The sequence below is a fragment of the Monopterus albus genome, unplaced genomic scaffold, assembly GCF_001952655.1.
Source record: "Monopterus albus unplaced genomic scaffold, M_albus_1.0 scaffold39.1, whole genome shotgun sequence".
NCBI classification, from domain to species: Eukaryota; Metazoa; Chordata; class Actinopteri; order Synbranchiformes; family Synbranchidae; genus Monopterus; species Monopterus albus.
Genome location: NW_018127919.1, coordinates 2887978 through 2906917, shown reverse-complemented (window position 1 = coordinate 2906917; position 18940 = coordinate 2887978). Strand labels below are relative to the sequence as shown.

The window sequence follows — 18940 nt, the reverse complement described above, 5'->3', positions numbered from 1 at the left end:
GCTGTTATTGGAGCTGTTGTAGGACTGTTCGTCCTCCTGGGACTCTACATCGCTGGAGTCATCTTCTGGAGAAGACGACATAACAACAACATTGGTGAAGAACAAAAGATGTTTTTCTCATCATAAATCACATTTTTACTCCACAGATGTATCTCACACACATCTGTGCTGTGGTTTGGTTTTAATGTTTTTATAACTGACTTTATGTCTGGTTCTTCTGGTAACACAGAGTTTATAAAGTGCAAATATTTGATATACAATCAGTTATTATATGTCTAATAGTGAAACTCATTAATCCTTTAGAACTTCTTAAAAAATAACTGATACTTTTTTTTTTATTTCAGGGTTTATACCTGCTATCAGTAAGTATCATAAATATTAATTTCACTTGTGCACTTTCTATTATAAACAATACAAAATGTAAAATCTAAACAGAAATGTACACAGGAGTTTTAAGCAGGTCACTCAGGACGCTGCTTGAGTCTTGCTGTAAACCAGGGCTTGTTGTTGTATGTGCAGAAGGTCTTTTTGGGCACACACACATCCTCACAGAAGCTGATATAAGATGTCACATTGTCAGTGAGTTCATCCAGGTCTGTAGCTGCGGTCTCAAATACACTCCAGTCTGTGCAGTCAAAGCAGGCCTGTAGCTCTGACTTAGCCTCCTCAGTCCAGCGCTTCACTGTTTTGACCACAGGCTTTGCAGCTTTAAGTTTCTACCTGTAGGTTGGAGTAAGATGGACCATACAGTGATCAGAGAGTCTAACTAATAGCATAGCTGTGTGAGATGTATTAATACTGTGATGACTGTATTTCCAGGCTTTAAGCTCTGAGTTGGCCAACGCTCGGGATGAGAGCAAGAAAACGGTGAATGACATGATCCACGCAGAGAACATGAAAGCTGGACGAGACAAGTACAAGACCCTCAGACAGATCCGGTCAGGAAACACCAAACAGCGCATTGATGAGTTTGAATGCATGTGATGCATGCATTCACCAATGCAAAAGCCCGCAGACCTGGGTCATTCTGCTTGGACTGCAGTCCTGCCTCACTTTTTCTCTCACTTACGTTTTCTCTGTATGCAAATAAATCGGATCCACAACCTGACATGGCTGCACAAACACAGCAAAATGTACAAATATAGGTCTGGAAAATTCCATTTGTCATTCCTAACTTTGAATTTAGGCAAGTCACTGGTCAAAAAGGGACATACTGTATTTTATTAGTACATTCCTCACAAGGGGTTTATGTAGCATTTTAGTAATGGGCTCACACTGCATTCCATGACACATTATGGAAGCACTTCTGATTTCTCTCTACATTTGTCACATTATTGAATCATGATTTAAAATTAAAGGACATGGAGACCAAGCCTAATTTCAGTTTTGCCTGTAGACATTTCTCTGCTGTATACATGCAATTCACACAGTATTAGCTCTCCCATGATGCATTGCATATAAATTTAAAACCAAATGCACTATAATCTACAATATGACTGAAATGTCTGGGTGTAGCATAAATAGAGATGTTTTTGTGTAAATTTTACTTTTCATTTGACCATACTCGATCTGTCAACTGTTGCCAATCATACAGTATTTACACTCCACTCAATGTGATTAAAGAACAATTTGACTTAAATCTTTGGCTGTTTTTACATTTCTGAATACGTTTTGTGTCAGTTTGAAATTACAGTGTAAATTTAGCTGTTTAAGCTCAAGCAGATGAATTTCATTTGGAATCTGAAGAGAGAAATGCTGAATTGTACACATAATTAAACATATATATGGCATTAAGAAACCATGTTTACATTGTGTGAGTTTGCCATGTATACATTTTGAAACAATTATTTAAACAGTGCACTTATAGATCAGTTGTTGCATTTTCAAAAACTGTATAGGAATCATTAATTCAACATTGAGTTGGGCATTCAAAGTAAATTTTACTGTACCTTTAAGAGTTTTATCACTCGACAGTTGATGTTTCATAACCAAAATACACTTTTTTCTGCATTAATATAACCAGTAGAGCATAGAGATTTGCACTAATTGTCACATGTAGTTGGCTTTTGTGGAGGAACAAATGCCACTGTAAAATGTGAAAGTTGTAGTTTAATCTAAACATGCTCTAAACGTGTTTGCTTTACAGAAGAGAGCTTTTTCTCTACAAATACTTCATAGAATCAGATGTATAAAATAGATTCATAAAAATGCACTGGAAAACCACAGTTTTACTTTGAAAACGTAGTAAAAACACTTATTAGCCTATATTGGCAGTAATTCCACTGCATGCATTTTTTTGATATACTATATGTATTTAATTACATTTGTGTATTCTGTAACTGGGATTTTTCAGATGTGATAAAATTATACAAGGTGCAAGTATGAACATAAATGAGGATATTTTCATATAAAAAATTGGAAGTTCTTGTCAAAGATGATGGTTTTTATTCAAAATGAAAAGCAATCTGAAAATAGTTCTTGGTTAAGTAACTGAGAAGCTCACTGATATGCTAGTAAACAAAACGCCAAAGCCTGCCATGAACATCGAAACGTGGACATTTAATTACAAAACATTCTGCATATAAATGAGCAAGCATGCTACCATGTGTCATTGGTCCAGTTTATATTTTGGTATTCAGACATGCAAAGGGTTTCGCTTGTTCAGAGATTTTTAGAAATTAGTGTTTGAAAGATTTATTTACACCATTTTGAAAGTAAATGTATTTTAGTGCTATTTCCTATTTTATTGTGATGCCTGTTATTGAATGAACATCTGTCAAAAGATGCATTTTGATATTCAGTATTTTTGCCCATTGCTGCATATAGTTCTTGCATTTGCCATAAAATAAAAAAAAATCAATAAATAAAAAGCAGTTGTTGCTATTTTGGATGATTTGCATGCCTTGACAGTAACTCTGATAATGCTGTGTTCTCCCAAAAGCACCGTGTGCTGACAGCCGTTTTTTAAGAATCAAGTTTTATTGAAGTCATCATGTGTGGAAAAACAAAGTTTATTGAAAGACGCTACTCGATATGTTGTCTGGAATCAAAAATAATTTAAACGTGAGTACTGTAAGGGACAAATTGCCTTGCCCAGGTTATTCATCAGGCCTTAAAGTCTTCCTTTCACCAATGATTAAAAGATTAAGTAGTTTTCTGTTTTCCTGTATTTTTTACTACTATTACTCCAACCATTATTACTATAACATACTATTTTTGTGATAACAAAAGTATGAAACCAGTTTCCGGTGTCTCCTTATATTCCATATTTTTTTTAGGTTTATTTTTGGCATTGCAGGAAAAATGCCTTAACTCTATATTACTGAATCAAATCTAAATTTGACTCTACAGCCATCAAGCTTAAATCCAAGTCATCATACCTGCTGTACTTCTAGTTGCAGTCCTGCACTGGACCACATGATGGCAGTTTGCCTTCATTCTCCAGTGTGTACTTAAGTAGAATTTTGAGGTAGCCATGTTCTGTTACTTCATACTTTGACTTCACTACATTGTACTTTTTTCTCCACTACATTTATTTTAGAAATGTCGTTACTTTTCAGAACCAGATTTATACAAAAAATACATCATTGGCCTAAGGTGGAAAATTCACAAGCTACCCAGCAGTAATTCAAATTAAATGCATATAAGCCAGTTAAAACTAGCTCCTTTATCTTTTAAATGTGATGTTCACAATAATGCATCAGTAATGATAATACAATGATATGATATGCAGGAATGTGAGCTGTGAAAAATGAATACTTTTAGTACTTTAAGTATGTATTGATGCTAATACTTTTGTACTTTTACTTAAGTAACATTTTGAATGCAGGACTTTTAGTTGTATGAGTGTATTATTACACTGTTGTGTTGCTACTTTTACTTAAATAAAGGATGTGAGTACCTCTTCCACCACAGATTTTTTTCTAATTTATCAAAGCAAACTCAGAACAGAGTCTAAAACTATAACAATCTCATTCACCAAGAAAATAACCATTGAAATATAAGACACACAAAGCCAGTCAGACCCTCACCATGTATTGGAAATGGTTCAGTAAATTATATTTATTATCTGCAAACATTTAAAAATGATAAACAGTGAATTATCTCCTAGAGTTTGTTTTCCCTCTCAGAAAACAAGTCACGTATTTGTTGCATTTATCAACTCCTGCTTGGAACATTTAGGTTTAGACTCAAGACTCAAATATTTAATAAATCCGTACAGTGACTGACAGGCAAGTAAATAAGAAAGTTTATATTTGATTTGCAGTTGAAACCCCGTGAATCCAGGTGCACAGTGCAGACAGCATATCTCACTCTTATTTCAAAAAAGTGCATCTTTCCACAGCCACAAGCTCCTGCCACCAGAGTTTCCATCTTATTACTAGGCTAAATGAAAAACAACTGATTATAATGATTATTTGCATTAATCTCCTACATGTGATAGCTAAATATTTCACTAAATAAGGAAGTTGTAAGAATGTTCAGTGCAATAGGAAATTCAGTTAACTCTTGTCGAACTACTTGATGGAAATCAACCATCTCTTTCTCAACCCCAACTTCCCCTATATGTGTGGTATTAGTAGCCTAAAAACGGTGTTGAAATGCTTCTTACTGAACTGCCACTCATGGTATATGTTTTGAGTCAGGATGACTGTAAGCAACTCTCTTTGCTTGTACACTGTACAGTCTGGGGTGGAGCATGAATAAGTGTCTTAAACAGCAGGAAACTGCTAAAGCCATTTTATTTGCAGCTTTAAAGCTTCAAGAACAAATTCTGCATTCAGTAATAAAAAATGCTCGATTAAATAAGACAGAGGATTATGATGAGCTAGAGGTATCTTCTAGTCACGGTCACTTTGTAACAGTGTTAATGTTTCCACCACTCTGTCTCTGTGCACATTTAAATCATGTGATCAATGATCCCTCATATCAAAACTCAGTGCCTTCTCATACTAAGTCTATTAAGAATAGTTCAGGGCTAGTTCATGTATTCTAGAATTCTTTCAGGGTGCAGATGCATCATAGGAGCTTCTGCATGGTGTTTATATGGAGACTAAAGACTTTCCATTGAGCACTCACCACCATATCTGTGATGGGAGCTGCTATCCAGAATCAATCATCTCACTGTTATCAACCTTTTTTTTTCTGTATCCCTTTGCCGTTGATGTTTCCTGCTGCAAAGAACACAAATTATTAGAATGTTCTGATAAATTCAGTGTTCACAGTCACTTTGTAAATTAAGGAAGTTCAGCATACAGTATGGTTGTAGCCATAGAGGGAAGTCAAGGGCGCGAATCATGGTGCACTGGTCCACCGAGGAAGTTACACAGCACTGTGCATAAAACCTTCTGGTTGTTACATTTAAAAAAAGGGGAGGTGGGTAATCTTTAATACTAGTAATAAAAAGTGACAGTAATAACTCTTTGAGGAGTCCAGACATTATGAAATCATTGCAGGGGCTGAGTACTGGGTGATGCTCTGTGTCAAAGTAAAATGATGTCCAATAGCACAGAAACACTTTTAGAAGAACACATTTCTTTTCCTTTTCCTGGCTGACAGATGGCCCACCAATCAGAAGTGCAGATAAACACTGTTGCTTGTTCTTAGAGCAGGACAGGCGACAGTTAACAGAGCAGGAGGACGCATGTTCCAAAATTACAGAAAACTGCTGACATTGTCATGAATGGAGACAGTGTCATGAGAATAGTCTGATGTAGAATAGTAAAGCAGATGATGCTACTAGTTTGATCTATTAAGACTATTCTTAAGTGCACCTTTAAACTACCATCTACACACCATTGTAGCTGATTAAATCTCATATGGGAGGTTGCCACTTCCCTGATTTTCATTATTATAAATCTATATGCTTACAGTTCCGTAAGTATATTCTGTACACAGCAGTTAGAACACATGAACGCCACAAAAGGTAAGAAAAACTGATGAATATGTCTCAGCAAACCATTATCTCAAAAGCTGTGAGGCACAGAAACCTTCAACAGCATTTCACAACCATGACATGTTGACACTTTATTTCCACATATTTCCTGAGAGCTAGCTTTGCAGTTATCTTCCTTGTTTTGACTTCCTCTTTGCAGTGCTGAAGCTCAGTGGTCAAATGAACTGTCTTGTGTGCAGTGTCATCATTGTGAACTCTTGTGAGAAGAAAGAAGAGCAGCACGCTCGGACTCATCTGCTTCAACAGGTGACAGATTGCATCAAACTTTTAATAATGCTGAGCAGAAACATACATATTTTGATGTAAAAGATAAATATGTCCATGGTATATACATCTGTTTTAGGTTTTGTGTCTGGCTTGAGAGATACCAGTGTCATCCATCTTTGATCGTGCGAGAGATCAGGCCCCCCACTTAGTGTATTTGACAAGCTGAGTTGGACACTCTGTATCCGTGAGTGTCAGTTTGTCAAATACCCCAAGTGAGGTGTCACTTGTCTACAGACAGAGGACATCTTGGGTTACCTCACAGAGTGACCAGCCAACTCCACAAGGTGATCTACCACCTCAAGGAAACTCACAACTTGAGATCACTGTGTTGTGAATTCTCGGATATAAAACAAGGAACACCTACAGCGGTTAAAGTGGTAGCGGTGAGGACAGACAAATACTTTCTCATTTTATCATCGTTACAGCTGTCAGTCATTCACATTTCTTCTTGAGATCATTGTTTTAATGGTCAAGGCTATACTTATCCCACAAGAATCCAAATATCTGCAATTCATGAATCACTAAAGGTTTTACAGAAATGCTGATATAAGCCTTAACTCAATGCAATCTTTCTGTCTCTATTTCTAAGATTATAGTAGTGCCACCACATACTGTATGTCAGTCAAATGTGCCACACATTTCCAATGCAGGATGTGATGTAATTTAAAAAAAGGCTATTAAAAATACTGTTCAAAACCCATAGCAACAGTCCAAATATGAGGTTTGTGTGTCAAGATATGTTGCCTGTGATGTACAGGTAAATAAGCAAAAATAAAAATGTATGTCTCGACAATCTTTTTTGTGTAGGAACTGGGGAAAACATTCTCACCAAAAGACTAAAGGGATGATCTCCCATTAAGAAGACTATCAGCATATCTGTAAAATGTTGAGGTATTTGGTTCATTCACTATTTCTAAATTCATTTGCTCGGCCTTGATGAAAGTGTCCCCTCTCTGTCAGCATACGGGGGGGGGGAAGAACAGCCCAATAAAATATACAGGAACCCTGAAGCCTCATGTGTTCTTGGAGTCTTTTAGAGAATATGTGATAAATGCATGTATAATAAAGATGAATGAGATACATTTTTTAGAAGCTGATCTGTGATCTCTCTAGTGTTATATTTATGCCCTAAAGCATGTTGAGTGCTGCAGACAGAAGCTTATCAGTGACTTCTCAGAGATGACATTTATCAGGCTGCCTTACATTTCCTGTCCCTTTGGGGAAACGCAGCACTTCCTACATGTTTAAGGCCCGTTGGTCATTTGAGTACCAATTAATGGTGACATTCTCCTTCACAGTTCTGTTTTTGTTCTGGTCAACTTCTGGTTCAACACCAACACTGCAACAAATGAGGCTTTAGTATCATAAAGATTTTTAAAAGTTCTAAATGACATCTGTGTAACACACACAGCTACTCTCCATCACTATATCAGTGCTTACTACAGTGCTTTTATTGCATGCGGAGGCTGGAAACACATGGTGTAAATCATGCAAAGAAGTGAAGGCTTTTTTGCACTGCTGCTGTTGTTTGCATCAAGTATTTGCACACACTTTCATCTGGTATGTGTGCATGAACAAAATTATCTGTATGGTGTTCAGTTGTGTTTTACCTGCAAGACGTTACGTGTACAGATTCCCAGAGCTTCTTTTATCACCACTCCCATATATAGTTACGTTACTGGGCTACATTCCGTTTATTCACGTTTGTTTAACTAAATCTGTAAGCACTGCAGCAGCCATATCATGCTGCCCTTATTCATTTCCAGATAACTTTTTTGAAGACTGTCCAAATGTCAAGTTGCACTGGACACTGTAACCAAGTCATATTTAGCTTCCTAGGCTGTTGATGTGTTCTTAAATTAACACTGGTCTGGAACGGAATTTCGACAGAGACATCAGCAATAGATACGCCTTCTCCAAATTGCTGAACAAGCCCTGAACATTTGGCAATTTGCTAAAACTAATCACAGTGTATAGAGCAGTGGGTCTTTGATAAGTCAAATTGCACATTACAATGACTACTTGTGTTACTGTGCCCCATTTCCAAAACAAAGTCATACTCACACCTGCAGTCTGGTGCTGTAATTCAGTTTGCCCAGTAAGTGGTGGCAGAGATCTGTTCTTTGATTTGTCGTGTTCATGAGGTCAGTGTCACAGGTCTCATATTGAACTCAGTGCTTCCACAGATAAAGTAAGTTCAAACTCACCGATTCAGTTTGATAATGGGACAGGAATCAGTGAGCATTATCTGTTATGTTGCACTTTCTCTTTGCAGCATTCTCTTTCTTAATGTGCCATATTTGGTGCAAAATTTAAAATGTCTGCAGGTGCATACTTTACACAGAGATACATGGGATGAAGCCAGTGTGAATGTTTAAAAAATAAGAATAAAAATAGGTGTATTTACATAGTTCCTTTCGAGAGCAGAAGTCACAAAATGCCTCACAATAAAAACAAGAATCAAATAAAACCTAAAGCAACAGACACGAAACAAAGTCGTAAAGTAACCAGCAAAAAATAAAAAGTATAAAATGACATACTAAAAACTAAGCAAAAGCACAGCTAAACATGTGAATCTTGGACTGCTGTTTAAAGGTGTCCACAGATCTTATGTCCAGTGGGAGAGAGTTCTAAAGGTTAGAAGTCAAACTTCTATTGTTTTTACTTTTAATTCACATGCAGGGCTCCAGACTGTGAGCGGTCAGTCGCATTTTGCAGCCAAATATATTTTATAGAACACATCTTGAGAGGGGAATGCATATCGATACGACACTGGTTCTGTGTACCTGTGCATACTGGCCCACTTCCAGCATCGGATGTCCTTCATCACACCTAGTGACTGAAGCTAGTTTGTATGTGTCTTTGTATTAGGCTACTTTATCTAAATCCTCAGCAGTTAAAGTTTTGAGTATGTGCTCAAGATTTTGACAGAGTTTAATAAACTTTTGATGGGACTCATCAATAATAAAAAAGTTTTAGAATGTCTCATAAGAGCTTATAATTGATTACATGTAGCTGCATGCAATACGTTTTGACACTTGGTTGTCTAATTTAAACAGTGAAAACACCTCATGTCATAATTGCTCCCTGCTATTTCTTTAAAACTTAATACAGAGGGGAAATATCATTTTTAATATGTTCGCACCATGCTCAACATGAACAACACTTGTTTCCAATGATAACAAATACTGTACATAGAACCAAATATGGTCTACTGTATGTACAGTATTTGAGATATTAGGTAAAGGAAAAGCATCTTAACTATGGACTCATTATTTTATCTGTTTGTTGTTTGAACAACATGGGGGCAAATCTTCTCAGAGTGGAACATAGTGCTAGGTAATGAACTTTTATGGCATCGATCGAATTACTTCAATTCCACAGAATATTGAAAAATGTCAAGTAACAATAATGCATTTGTACATTTTTATTTATTGATGTTAATGTTAACAGGACTTAAGGATGTGGTAAATATGTTTACTTTTTATGTTATGAAACTGCTTTGAGTACATAAAAATGCCAAGGAATTGAAAAATAAAACTAATGACCTGTACCAAAATGTGTAATGTATGTTTTTTACTTGATTTTATAAAATTGGTATTGAAAAAGTATCATTTTGGAACTAGTATCAAAGTCAAGTGTGTGTATTGATACTAATAATGAAAATTTTGAAATGATCGCCAGCCCTAGTGGGACATAAGAACTACTCTACTACTACTCTACTGTATCAGAATGATTTTTCTGAAAATAATGAATATATGTAGACAATGTATATATATGTGTTGTCTGGAATTTACTACACAGCATTTTCTGCTTAGAGATTTAATTGTTTGATCAAACCAAATTAACAATGATAAAACATTCTCCTTGACTTCAGGGTGATACATGTCGCTTACATTTCAGTACACATAATTTAGCTCAATATATCACTATAGTTCTTTTTATGACACTATATATCTCATCTAACAAGTCACAGGAACATCTAACATTAGCTCCCTCCCACTGGGACTCAAGGGTGCTGCCCCACGTTATACTGCCACAGCTGCAGCCATAGGCCTCCTAACAGCTATAAGGCTAGCTTGCTAACTCAACATGATTAATACAGTCACTAATAAAACTCACAGTAAACAGTACAGTAGACCTAAAAATGTCACCAGCTTACATGCACAATCTGAAACTAACACTTTAGGCTGGCAGTTTTCTGCGTTACTATCTCAAAGTGCACAGTATGCTGTCTGTGTAGCAATACTGACACCCGTTGGCACTAGTGCTTAACAATGACACTGGCTACATGAGCACTTCAAAGAACATAAATGAAAACCAGTCTTGAATATGTAACAGATGATTTCTGCCAAATCAGTTACCTTTGCCTTACATCAGCAACAAGAGAGACTCATTGAGTGAGTGTTTTGCACATATGACTGGGGCTGCAGAGGTGGGAGTAAGTCACACATGTGCAAGTCACAAGCAGGTTTCAAGTCTCAACCTTCAAGTTTCAAGCAAGTTCCACGTTACTGGTTTAAGAATAAAGTCCCTACTATAAGTCAAGCAAGTCACAAGTCAAGTCCTGATGGTCTGCTAATGTTGTGGGAATATTTAAGTGAAACATTCACAAACCTTCTCTGATTATTAATTGTGCATTCATAGGCAATCAAGTCATGTGACTCAAGTCCAACCACCTCTGTGGGACAGTACGCAAAACACATAACAACAAACCAGCTATCATGCAAGCCCAACCTAAATACAGTGGGTTTTAAAACAAAACATTTACAGAGAACATTTTCAAAATGTCCATCAAGAGATGTTAAGCAAGTGCAAAGACATGCAAAATGACCACAAATGGATGCAAAATAACAAAAAGAGACACAAAAAGACCAGAAAGAAGACCATAAAGAGAAGGGAAAAAGACTACAAAAAATACAAAATGTCCTCAAAGAAACACAAAACAGCCGCAATTAGACTAAAGAGGCTGCAAAATTACTACAGAGAACTGTAAAACACTTTTAAAGATGTGAAAAACCCCATAGAGATAAATGCTTTTCTTTCACCCTGGGTGTCCTGCTTCTTTGTGGGAGGGCGGGGGCCTTCTACATCTATGTCTATAATCTGTTTATGCCTATAGGTTCATCTTTTGTGGCTTTGATGAACACTTTGACTAAGTCAAGTTGCAACTTTTCATAAACTGTGTAAAAATTGCAAGACTGCATAAGGAACATAACTATTCATTATCCAGTAAGGACAGGGCCTAGTTAAGCTAAAGATGATGTACAGGCTACAACTAGCATTTTGCTTTAGATTCAGCCAGTCATGTTGTTTGATGTACAAACAAACGCGCTATTCATTTAAGGTAAAGTTTACCATTTGCTGAGATTATAACAGATTGTGAGAAAAAGTAAGTTTTGTCAATTAAAAACATAAATTGACAAGCCTATTGGTCTAACTACAACTACAATGATTCATCTAAATCATCAACATGTCTCTTAGACCCCATCTCGACCAGGCTGCTCAAAGACATTTTGACCCTAATCAACACATCCATATTAGATTTGATTAACCTCTCTCTATTAACAGGCTATGTTCCACAGGCTTTCAAAGTTGCAGTAATTAAACCTCTAATCAAAAAGCCTACTCTTGACCTAGGTGTCCTAGCTAATTATAGACCAATATCCAATCTCCCATTTATTTCCATAAATTTCCATTGTTATGCAGATGATACTCAGTTATATTGATCTATGAACCCAGATGAATCAGATCAGCTGGTCAAACTTCAAGCATGTCTTAAAGACATAAAGGCCTGGATGACCTGCAGCTTCTTACTTCTAAACTCTGACAAAACTGAAGTCATTGTGCTTGGGCCTGAAAACCTAGAAATCTGCTGTCTAATCATATAGTTACTTTAGATGACATAGCTCTCACCTCCAGTACTACTGTGAGGAACCTTGGAGTCATCTTTGATCAGAATATGTTCTTTAAATCACACATAAACCAAGTCTCTAGATCTGCCTTCTTTCACCTGCGCAATATTGCAAAAATCAGGAGCATCCTGACTCAAAGTGATGCTGAAAAACTGGTCTATGCATTTGTTACTTCCAGGCTGGACTACTGTAACTCTTTACTATCAGGATGTCCCAATAATTCCCTAAAAAGCCTCCAGTTAATCCAAAATGCTGCAGCCAGAGTACTGACAGGAAGTAACAAGAGAGATCATATCTCTCCCTGTAAAATTCAGAATAGAATTTAAAATCCTTCTCCTAAAATACAAAGCCCTTAATGACAAGGCTCCATCATATCTTAAAGACCTTGTAGAGCATTATCATCTCAACAGAACATTTCCCTCTCAGAGTGCAGGTTTACTTGTGGTTCCTAGAGTCTAAAGAAGTAAAATAGGAGGCAGAGCCTTTAGCTATCAAGCTCCTCTCCTATGGAACCAGCTCCCAGTCTCAGTTCGGGAGGCAGACACCCTCTCCACCTTTAAAACTTAAGACTTTCCTTTTTGATAAAGCTTATAGTTAGGGCTGGATTAGGTGACCCTGAGCCTTCCCTTAGTTATGCTGCTATAGGCCTAGGCTGCTGGGGGGCCCATGATGCTCTGAGTTTCTTTCCCCTCCCCTCCTGCTCTCCTCTCTCCCTGTACCTTTCTGCAGGTTGCCCTGGCCCTGGAGCTCTACGTCTCTGACAAGCAGTCACCAGCCACATCGACCTGATCAGTGTTTGATTGTTTTGTCTTGTTGCTTTTCTTCTTTTGTCTCTCCTCTATCCACTCACCCCAACCGGTCGAGGCAGAAGGCCGCCCACCAAGAGCCGGGGTCTGTCGGAGGTTTCTTCCATTAAAGGGAGTTTTTCCTCCCTGCTGTTGCCAAGTGCTTGCTCAAGGGGGATTTGTTGGGTTTTCATCTATAATAATATTGATAACAGTAAGGTCTAGACCTTACTTTGTAAAGTGTCCTGAGATGACTTTTGTTGTGATTTGGCGCTATACAAATAAAATTTGAATTGAATTTGTTAAACCAGGAACAAATTTTGTTATATAAATAATAATGTTTGTAAAAATGACAAAATGGCTTAACCCTCCCTCTCCTCCAGCACAATATCGCCTCACCTCACTATGTCGCCAAACCTGCCACATGACTTGTTGACTCAGTTTTACACAATAATCATCAAGCTGTCACTCAAAGCAGCAGGATGTCGATTCTGTTTCTCAGAACTGATACATTGGTTCTACTAAGGATGGCTGGCAGTATTATACTCCAAATTAAAACCCAGTAGACTGTTCTTAAAGGCTGACAATGTTTGCAAATCCTCACACCTAAATGGCAAATGAGGTAATTTTCTGAGTAGTCCAAATATGACATAAGTGTCAGTAGGCTTGGCGTACAACAGCAAGTGGAAGAGCTGTCTAGTTGTGCTTTTAGCAGTAAAATATCCTGCTGGTCGTTTATCTACTTCTTTTCAAATATTTATAAAATGAGTATCACTCTTGACTAAACATCAGCTGACAGTCTATTTGAATACTTTCTTGAATAGTAACATGCCCTAGCTAATTTGTTGTGTGTGGTCCCATTGTGGCAGTTCTTTTCCCAGGACTGGCGTGTTCTTGTTCTACTGCATACATGATTGCTTTAGAGGTTTCAGCAGATTTGTGAATATACTGTAGTGGTATCATATGTTTGACCAAGTCTCACATCAGGAAAGTCTTTTGTTGTGGGATAACCTGAACTGAAGAGTTATTATCTGGGCAAATCCTGCTTTGGTTTTGTTCAAATTGGCTTTGAACAAATGTCAGTAAGGTGAGAGACGTTACATCCATCTCCATTACAATGCCGCTCACCATAGTGCCATTCCAGTACGTTCTGTCACAATGACATGTGGCCAAGGAAAAAACATCACTTCATAACTGAGATTCACCAGCTTTTAAAGAGTGGGCAATCACCTTCTCACTCATTGGCATTTTGAGGCACAAATATCCCAGCACTGTTGGATGGACTGCCATGAATTGTACACTCTCCTCACAATTTCCCTAACACCATCTTTACTTTGACATTTTCATTTTTAGTGAAGTGTCTCCACAGCTAACCTGTTGCATGGATTGCCATTAAATTTGGTACACATTCATGCCCCCTTGCAGATGAATACTTACAATTTTGGTGATCCCTGAACTTTCCATCTAGTGCCACCATCTGGTCACATTTTTAAATGTATCTAATATGTTGGTTTTTGATCAAGTACCAGGAAAACTACTGACAGTCCCATCAGCCACAGCTGTACTTTGAGGTTAGTGATAGGTAGCAAATGATTAATATGCTATTGACTGTTATAGCTGTGAAACTTATTAGCATTATCAATGTGAACCTGTTACCGTGATGAAATACCCATTACACAGATAATGTAATATTTGTTAGTAACATCAATTAGTGTTGCCTTTTTGTTATGTATATATATATATATTGCGCACAGTATATAGGGTGTATAGGATTGGTGATTTCTTTTTCTATTGACTTATCTTGATGATTAAATGAAATGCACATAATTTACCATATAAGTTGATGCAAAGCAAACTACCTAAGCACTGCCTTTTCTACTCAGTGGTGCAGCGTGACCCCGTTCATTATGGATGTTGCTCTCTCAGTGTCACTCTGACTTGTGCTTGGAGGAGGCAAGCATCCTGTTGGAAGAGATGGTTAATTGAGGCAGAAACATTGGAGGAGGATTACTTGTTCCTTGCCTGCTACTAAAAAAGTCATTCAAATAAAAACATCACTGAGCTCAGATAATTACTTTTTCCAGTGACTGATTGAACATAATATGTTCAGTCACATTCATGCAATGATAATTGAGGAAGAGATTTTTGTTGGAGAGGATGATTTTGGTGAGTAAGGTAAGTCTGAAGGGTATAAATAAGAGAGAGAATTTGCTGTGGTAAGAAAATTACACAAATGCTACAGAATTAGCAACCTCAAGATTTTAGACTGTACTTGATATACTTTTTCTACTACACTGTCTCCTTACATAGAACAAAACTAGGATTCTGCACTGAACATTTGGCCACATGGTCTATTTGTATTTGGGCTGTCACTTGATTAAAATGATACAAAATTTACTGCACTTTAATAATAAGTACATTTGCATTTATAAAGAACATGCTGTAATTTGTGCAGCACTAATAATTCTTATTAACTCTACAAAGGAGGAAGAAACATCTAGTCTTAATTTACAAATCATAATCTTGTGGACCATACAGAGCTAAACATGTACAGGAGTATATTCAGGTAAGTGTTGACATCTCTTGGTAACACCAAAATGCTTCATCAAAAAAGAAGAAACACACACAAGACTGTGCAACTTATCCGCAACTAGAAAATAATGACTTTACTCACCTATTTGAATGACATTCTGTTGGCCTTGTCTAATGGAAGGTTCTCCACAATATGACTTGGTCAAATTTCTTGGCTTTATAATGCTCAGAAAAGGAAAAGTCCACAGTAATGAAGGAGGGACACTGCTGCTAGCTGAGGCCTCCTCTTTGCCTGCATTTGCTAACAACAATGCAGAGCAAACCCAAAAATAATCCAGTTTCTTCAGTTTTCAACCTTCATATTCCAAATCTTGCTTCTTCTTTTTCTTTGAGCACCACTGTTGCCTTGTATGACTGATTTTTCTTCCTCTTCTTCTTCGTCTTTTGCTCCTTCTTCTGCTTCTTCTGAAGCTAAAGTTCTACATCAGTGAATACTAGGATGGTGTGTTTGATTTAAGTAACTCAGCATGCTCCGTGGGTGGTGCAGCTATAACCTATGAGGAGGTAAAATTACGACAACCTTAATTAGTACCTCAATTGACTTAGCATTGCTGTACATTGTTGATTTACATTATTTGAACATTCACGTTGTCCCGAGGGCCCGTCTGGGCCCGCCCGGGTCCCCAGATGGCACGGGCAGTGGTGTAGACTCACCCCCGACACTCCGCTAGTGCTCTGCACTGACTGCACCAGAATGAGAACTCTTTACCATTAATTACACTGCTGTACAACCAAAAATGTTTTTGAATAAAGATAATCAATCTTTGCAAATTCAAGGCAACTAAAAATGAAAATAATATCTGAAACCGTTGATTGGCTCTAGTTAGTAGGCCCTGGGTATAGCAATGGCAGAGGACACATTTTTACTTTAAAATGACCAAACCCAAGAAGTAAAAATCTCTGAGCAAAACCAGAAATTGCTGCCAAAGCTTTCGGTGGATCTGACAGAACTATTTGCTTTTGATGCAACATGATTCTTCGGTGAAACACTGGGATGGTATTGTATTCTTTGTTTGCTTTATGGGCCCTTTGAAATTGAAACTGACTTCTGTTACTACATGTGTCTTTGGCATAATGATTTTACAGATAATGCAGCTATTGAGCCTGATTTGACTGCTGGAACCTAATCAAATCCAATTTCACACTAGTTCCAATAATGCAAAAAATATCATGTAAAGGGAAAGTGCAACCCTATAGCTGTTTGTGATTTAAATTACTCTAGTAATATGCAATAGATGCACTTGACATTACTATACAACAAAAACCACAAATCCATTATACTTGTGAAACTGAGGCCCCCAGTTAAACCTCTGCTGAGCTGTGTGGGAGTATTAAAATCTAAATGGAGGGCTGGATTAAACAAGGAAAGTTATGACGCACTTCTAAACCCACACTACTCATTTTAAAGTAATCAAGCTCTCTGTGGTTTATTGACCAGTAAAAAAAAAAAAAATACTGTATGATGCAAAGCATTACGTTTATTAAGTTCCTTGGATAAATCCTATAGAACAGAATAAAGATGTAAATACAAGAGGGTTTTATCCATCTAATAACCAGGAATGTGATTTCATCACTGTGATAAAAGTGACCTGTAGACCTGCTCAAATGGATTCTTTAATTATAAATATAAAATTGCACATTCAGTTACAAAACAACAGATATCCTCCTGCTCAATTTCTAGTCAAAACTAATGTTGTATTTAACTTAGAACTTTTTAATATGAATATCTTACGCTGTCAACTAAAGAAAAATTTAACTTGCAAAATGACTTAATAGAACGTAATTTTAAAGTAATAAAAGAAATGTAAATTCTTTTGTAAGTTTGCTTTAGAATATATTAGGGTCACTGACAAAATAGCTCACACTGTCATATTGTTCATAAAAACAACAACAACAAACATTTTATTGCAAAAACTACTGTACATACAGTATGCCATCAAAATGGGAACTAAAATATGGAAGATTTTTAATGTCTAAATGAAAACAAAATCAAAATCAAGCACATAAATGAAGTGAAATGCAATACTAATTTTTTTCTGTATTTGCTTTTTATTTGTATTTACACTCACCAGCCACTTTATTAGGTACCCCTGTACAATTGTATTCAATATAATGCAATATCTCCTCCTTGAACCGCCACCTTATTGTGGTGGAGGGGTTTGAGTACCCGAGTGATCCTAGGAACTATGTTGTCGGGGGCTATATGTCCCTGGTAGGGTCTCCCAAGGCAAACAGGTCCTGGGTGACGGGTCAGACTAAGAGTGGTTCAAAAGCCCTTTATGAATAGATTAAAATCAAGGACCGTGACGTCGCCCGGCATGGCGCAGCCGGGGCCCCACCCTGGAGCCAGGCCCGGGGTTGGGGCTCGAATGTGAGCACCTGGTGGCCGGGCCTCTTCCCATGAGGCCCAGCCAGGCTTAGCTCGAACAAGGGACGTGGGGACGTCCTCCCATGGGCCCACCACATGCAGGAGGATTTGTTCGGGGCTGGTGCACAGTGGATCGGGCAGTGGTTGAAGGCAAGGGCCCCGACGACCCGATCTCTGGACACGGAGACTAGCTCTGGGGACATGGATTGCCACCTTGCTGGTGGGGAAGGAGCCCGAGCTTGTGTGGGAGGTTGAGAGACCCGATTCCCCCGGAGGAGCTGGAGGAAATGTCTGGAGAGAGGGAAGTCTGGGCATTTCTGCTTAGACTGCTGCCCCTGTGACCCGGTTCCGAATAAGCAGAAGAAAAAAAAAAAGGATGAATGAATGATTTAGATTAATTGACTGTTGTGGTGTTTATTTAATGGTTCCTTTCCAACCTGTTGACTCTGACAATTTTATACTTGTTCTGCACTATATTTGTTGAGGGGCTGAGTAGCTTCTTTGCAAGAGTAGTATTTTAGTCTCTGGTGTTGGGCCTTTTTAAACATTGCTCCACTGTTAACTTGTACACTGACTCGAATAAATTTTCATTCTTGTGGACAAACCCAATATCTGTGTGCTTGCAGACTTATCTGTGTGTGATAATCCAGTACTTGTGGAGTCTGTAAGCGTTTGACCTCTTGAAATGGGAGGGAGGATATTCTTTGGGTTTGAGAGGTACTAAAACTTATTAGTATCTGGGTTAAATCGGGCCTGCATATTGGCCCGGTCACACTTTGTTTTAGTCAAGATTTAATCAGTGGAACCCAGTTTTAGTCAGTACTTTAGTCATAGGTTATAGTTTTCATGATACCTTTTATGGACTTTGTGAAGAATGATACCAGGCTTTAAAGATTTGTTTGAGACACCCCCCTCCCCAGGTGGGTGAGGGAGAACAAAGGTAGGACTCAAGTATGCTGGCCCAGGTGCTGGGGGGGGGGGGGGGGGGGTTTACGGGAAAAACAACAAAAAAAAAAAAAAAAACCTAACAAAGGCCTAGTCCACATATAACGCCCGG

At 37.8% G+C, this 18940-nt stretch overlaps 1 protein-coding gene across 2 annotated transcripts in view; it reads left to right on the top strand.

The window, feature by feature from the left end:
* msna (moesin a) overlaps positions 1 to 1639 on the top strand; it is a 19412-nt gene extending 17773 nt beyond the window's left edge. For both annotated transcript variants that reach the window (XM_020598955.1, XM_020598956.1), the window contains one exon: positions 820 to 1639. In XM_020598955.1, coding sequence (XP_020454611.1) covers positions 820 to 984 — 165 coding nt within the window. In that variant the 3' untranslated portion in view covers positions 985 to 1639. The remainder of the gene's footprint in view (positions 1 to 819) is intronic.
* The last annotated feature ends 17301 nt before the right edge of the window (positions 1640 to 18940 follow it).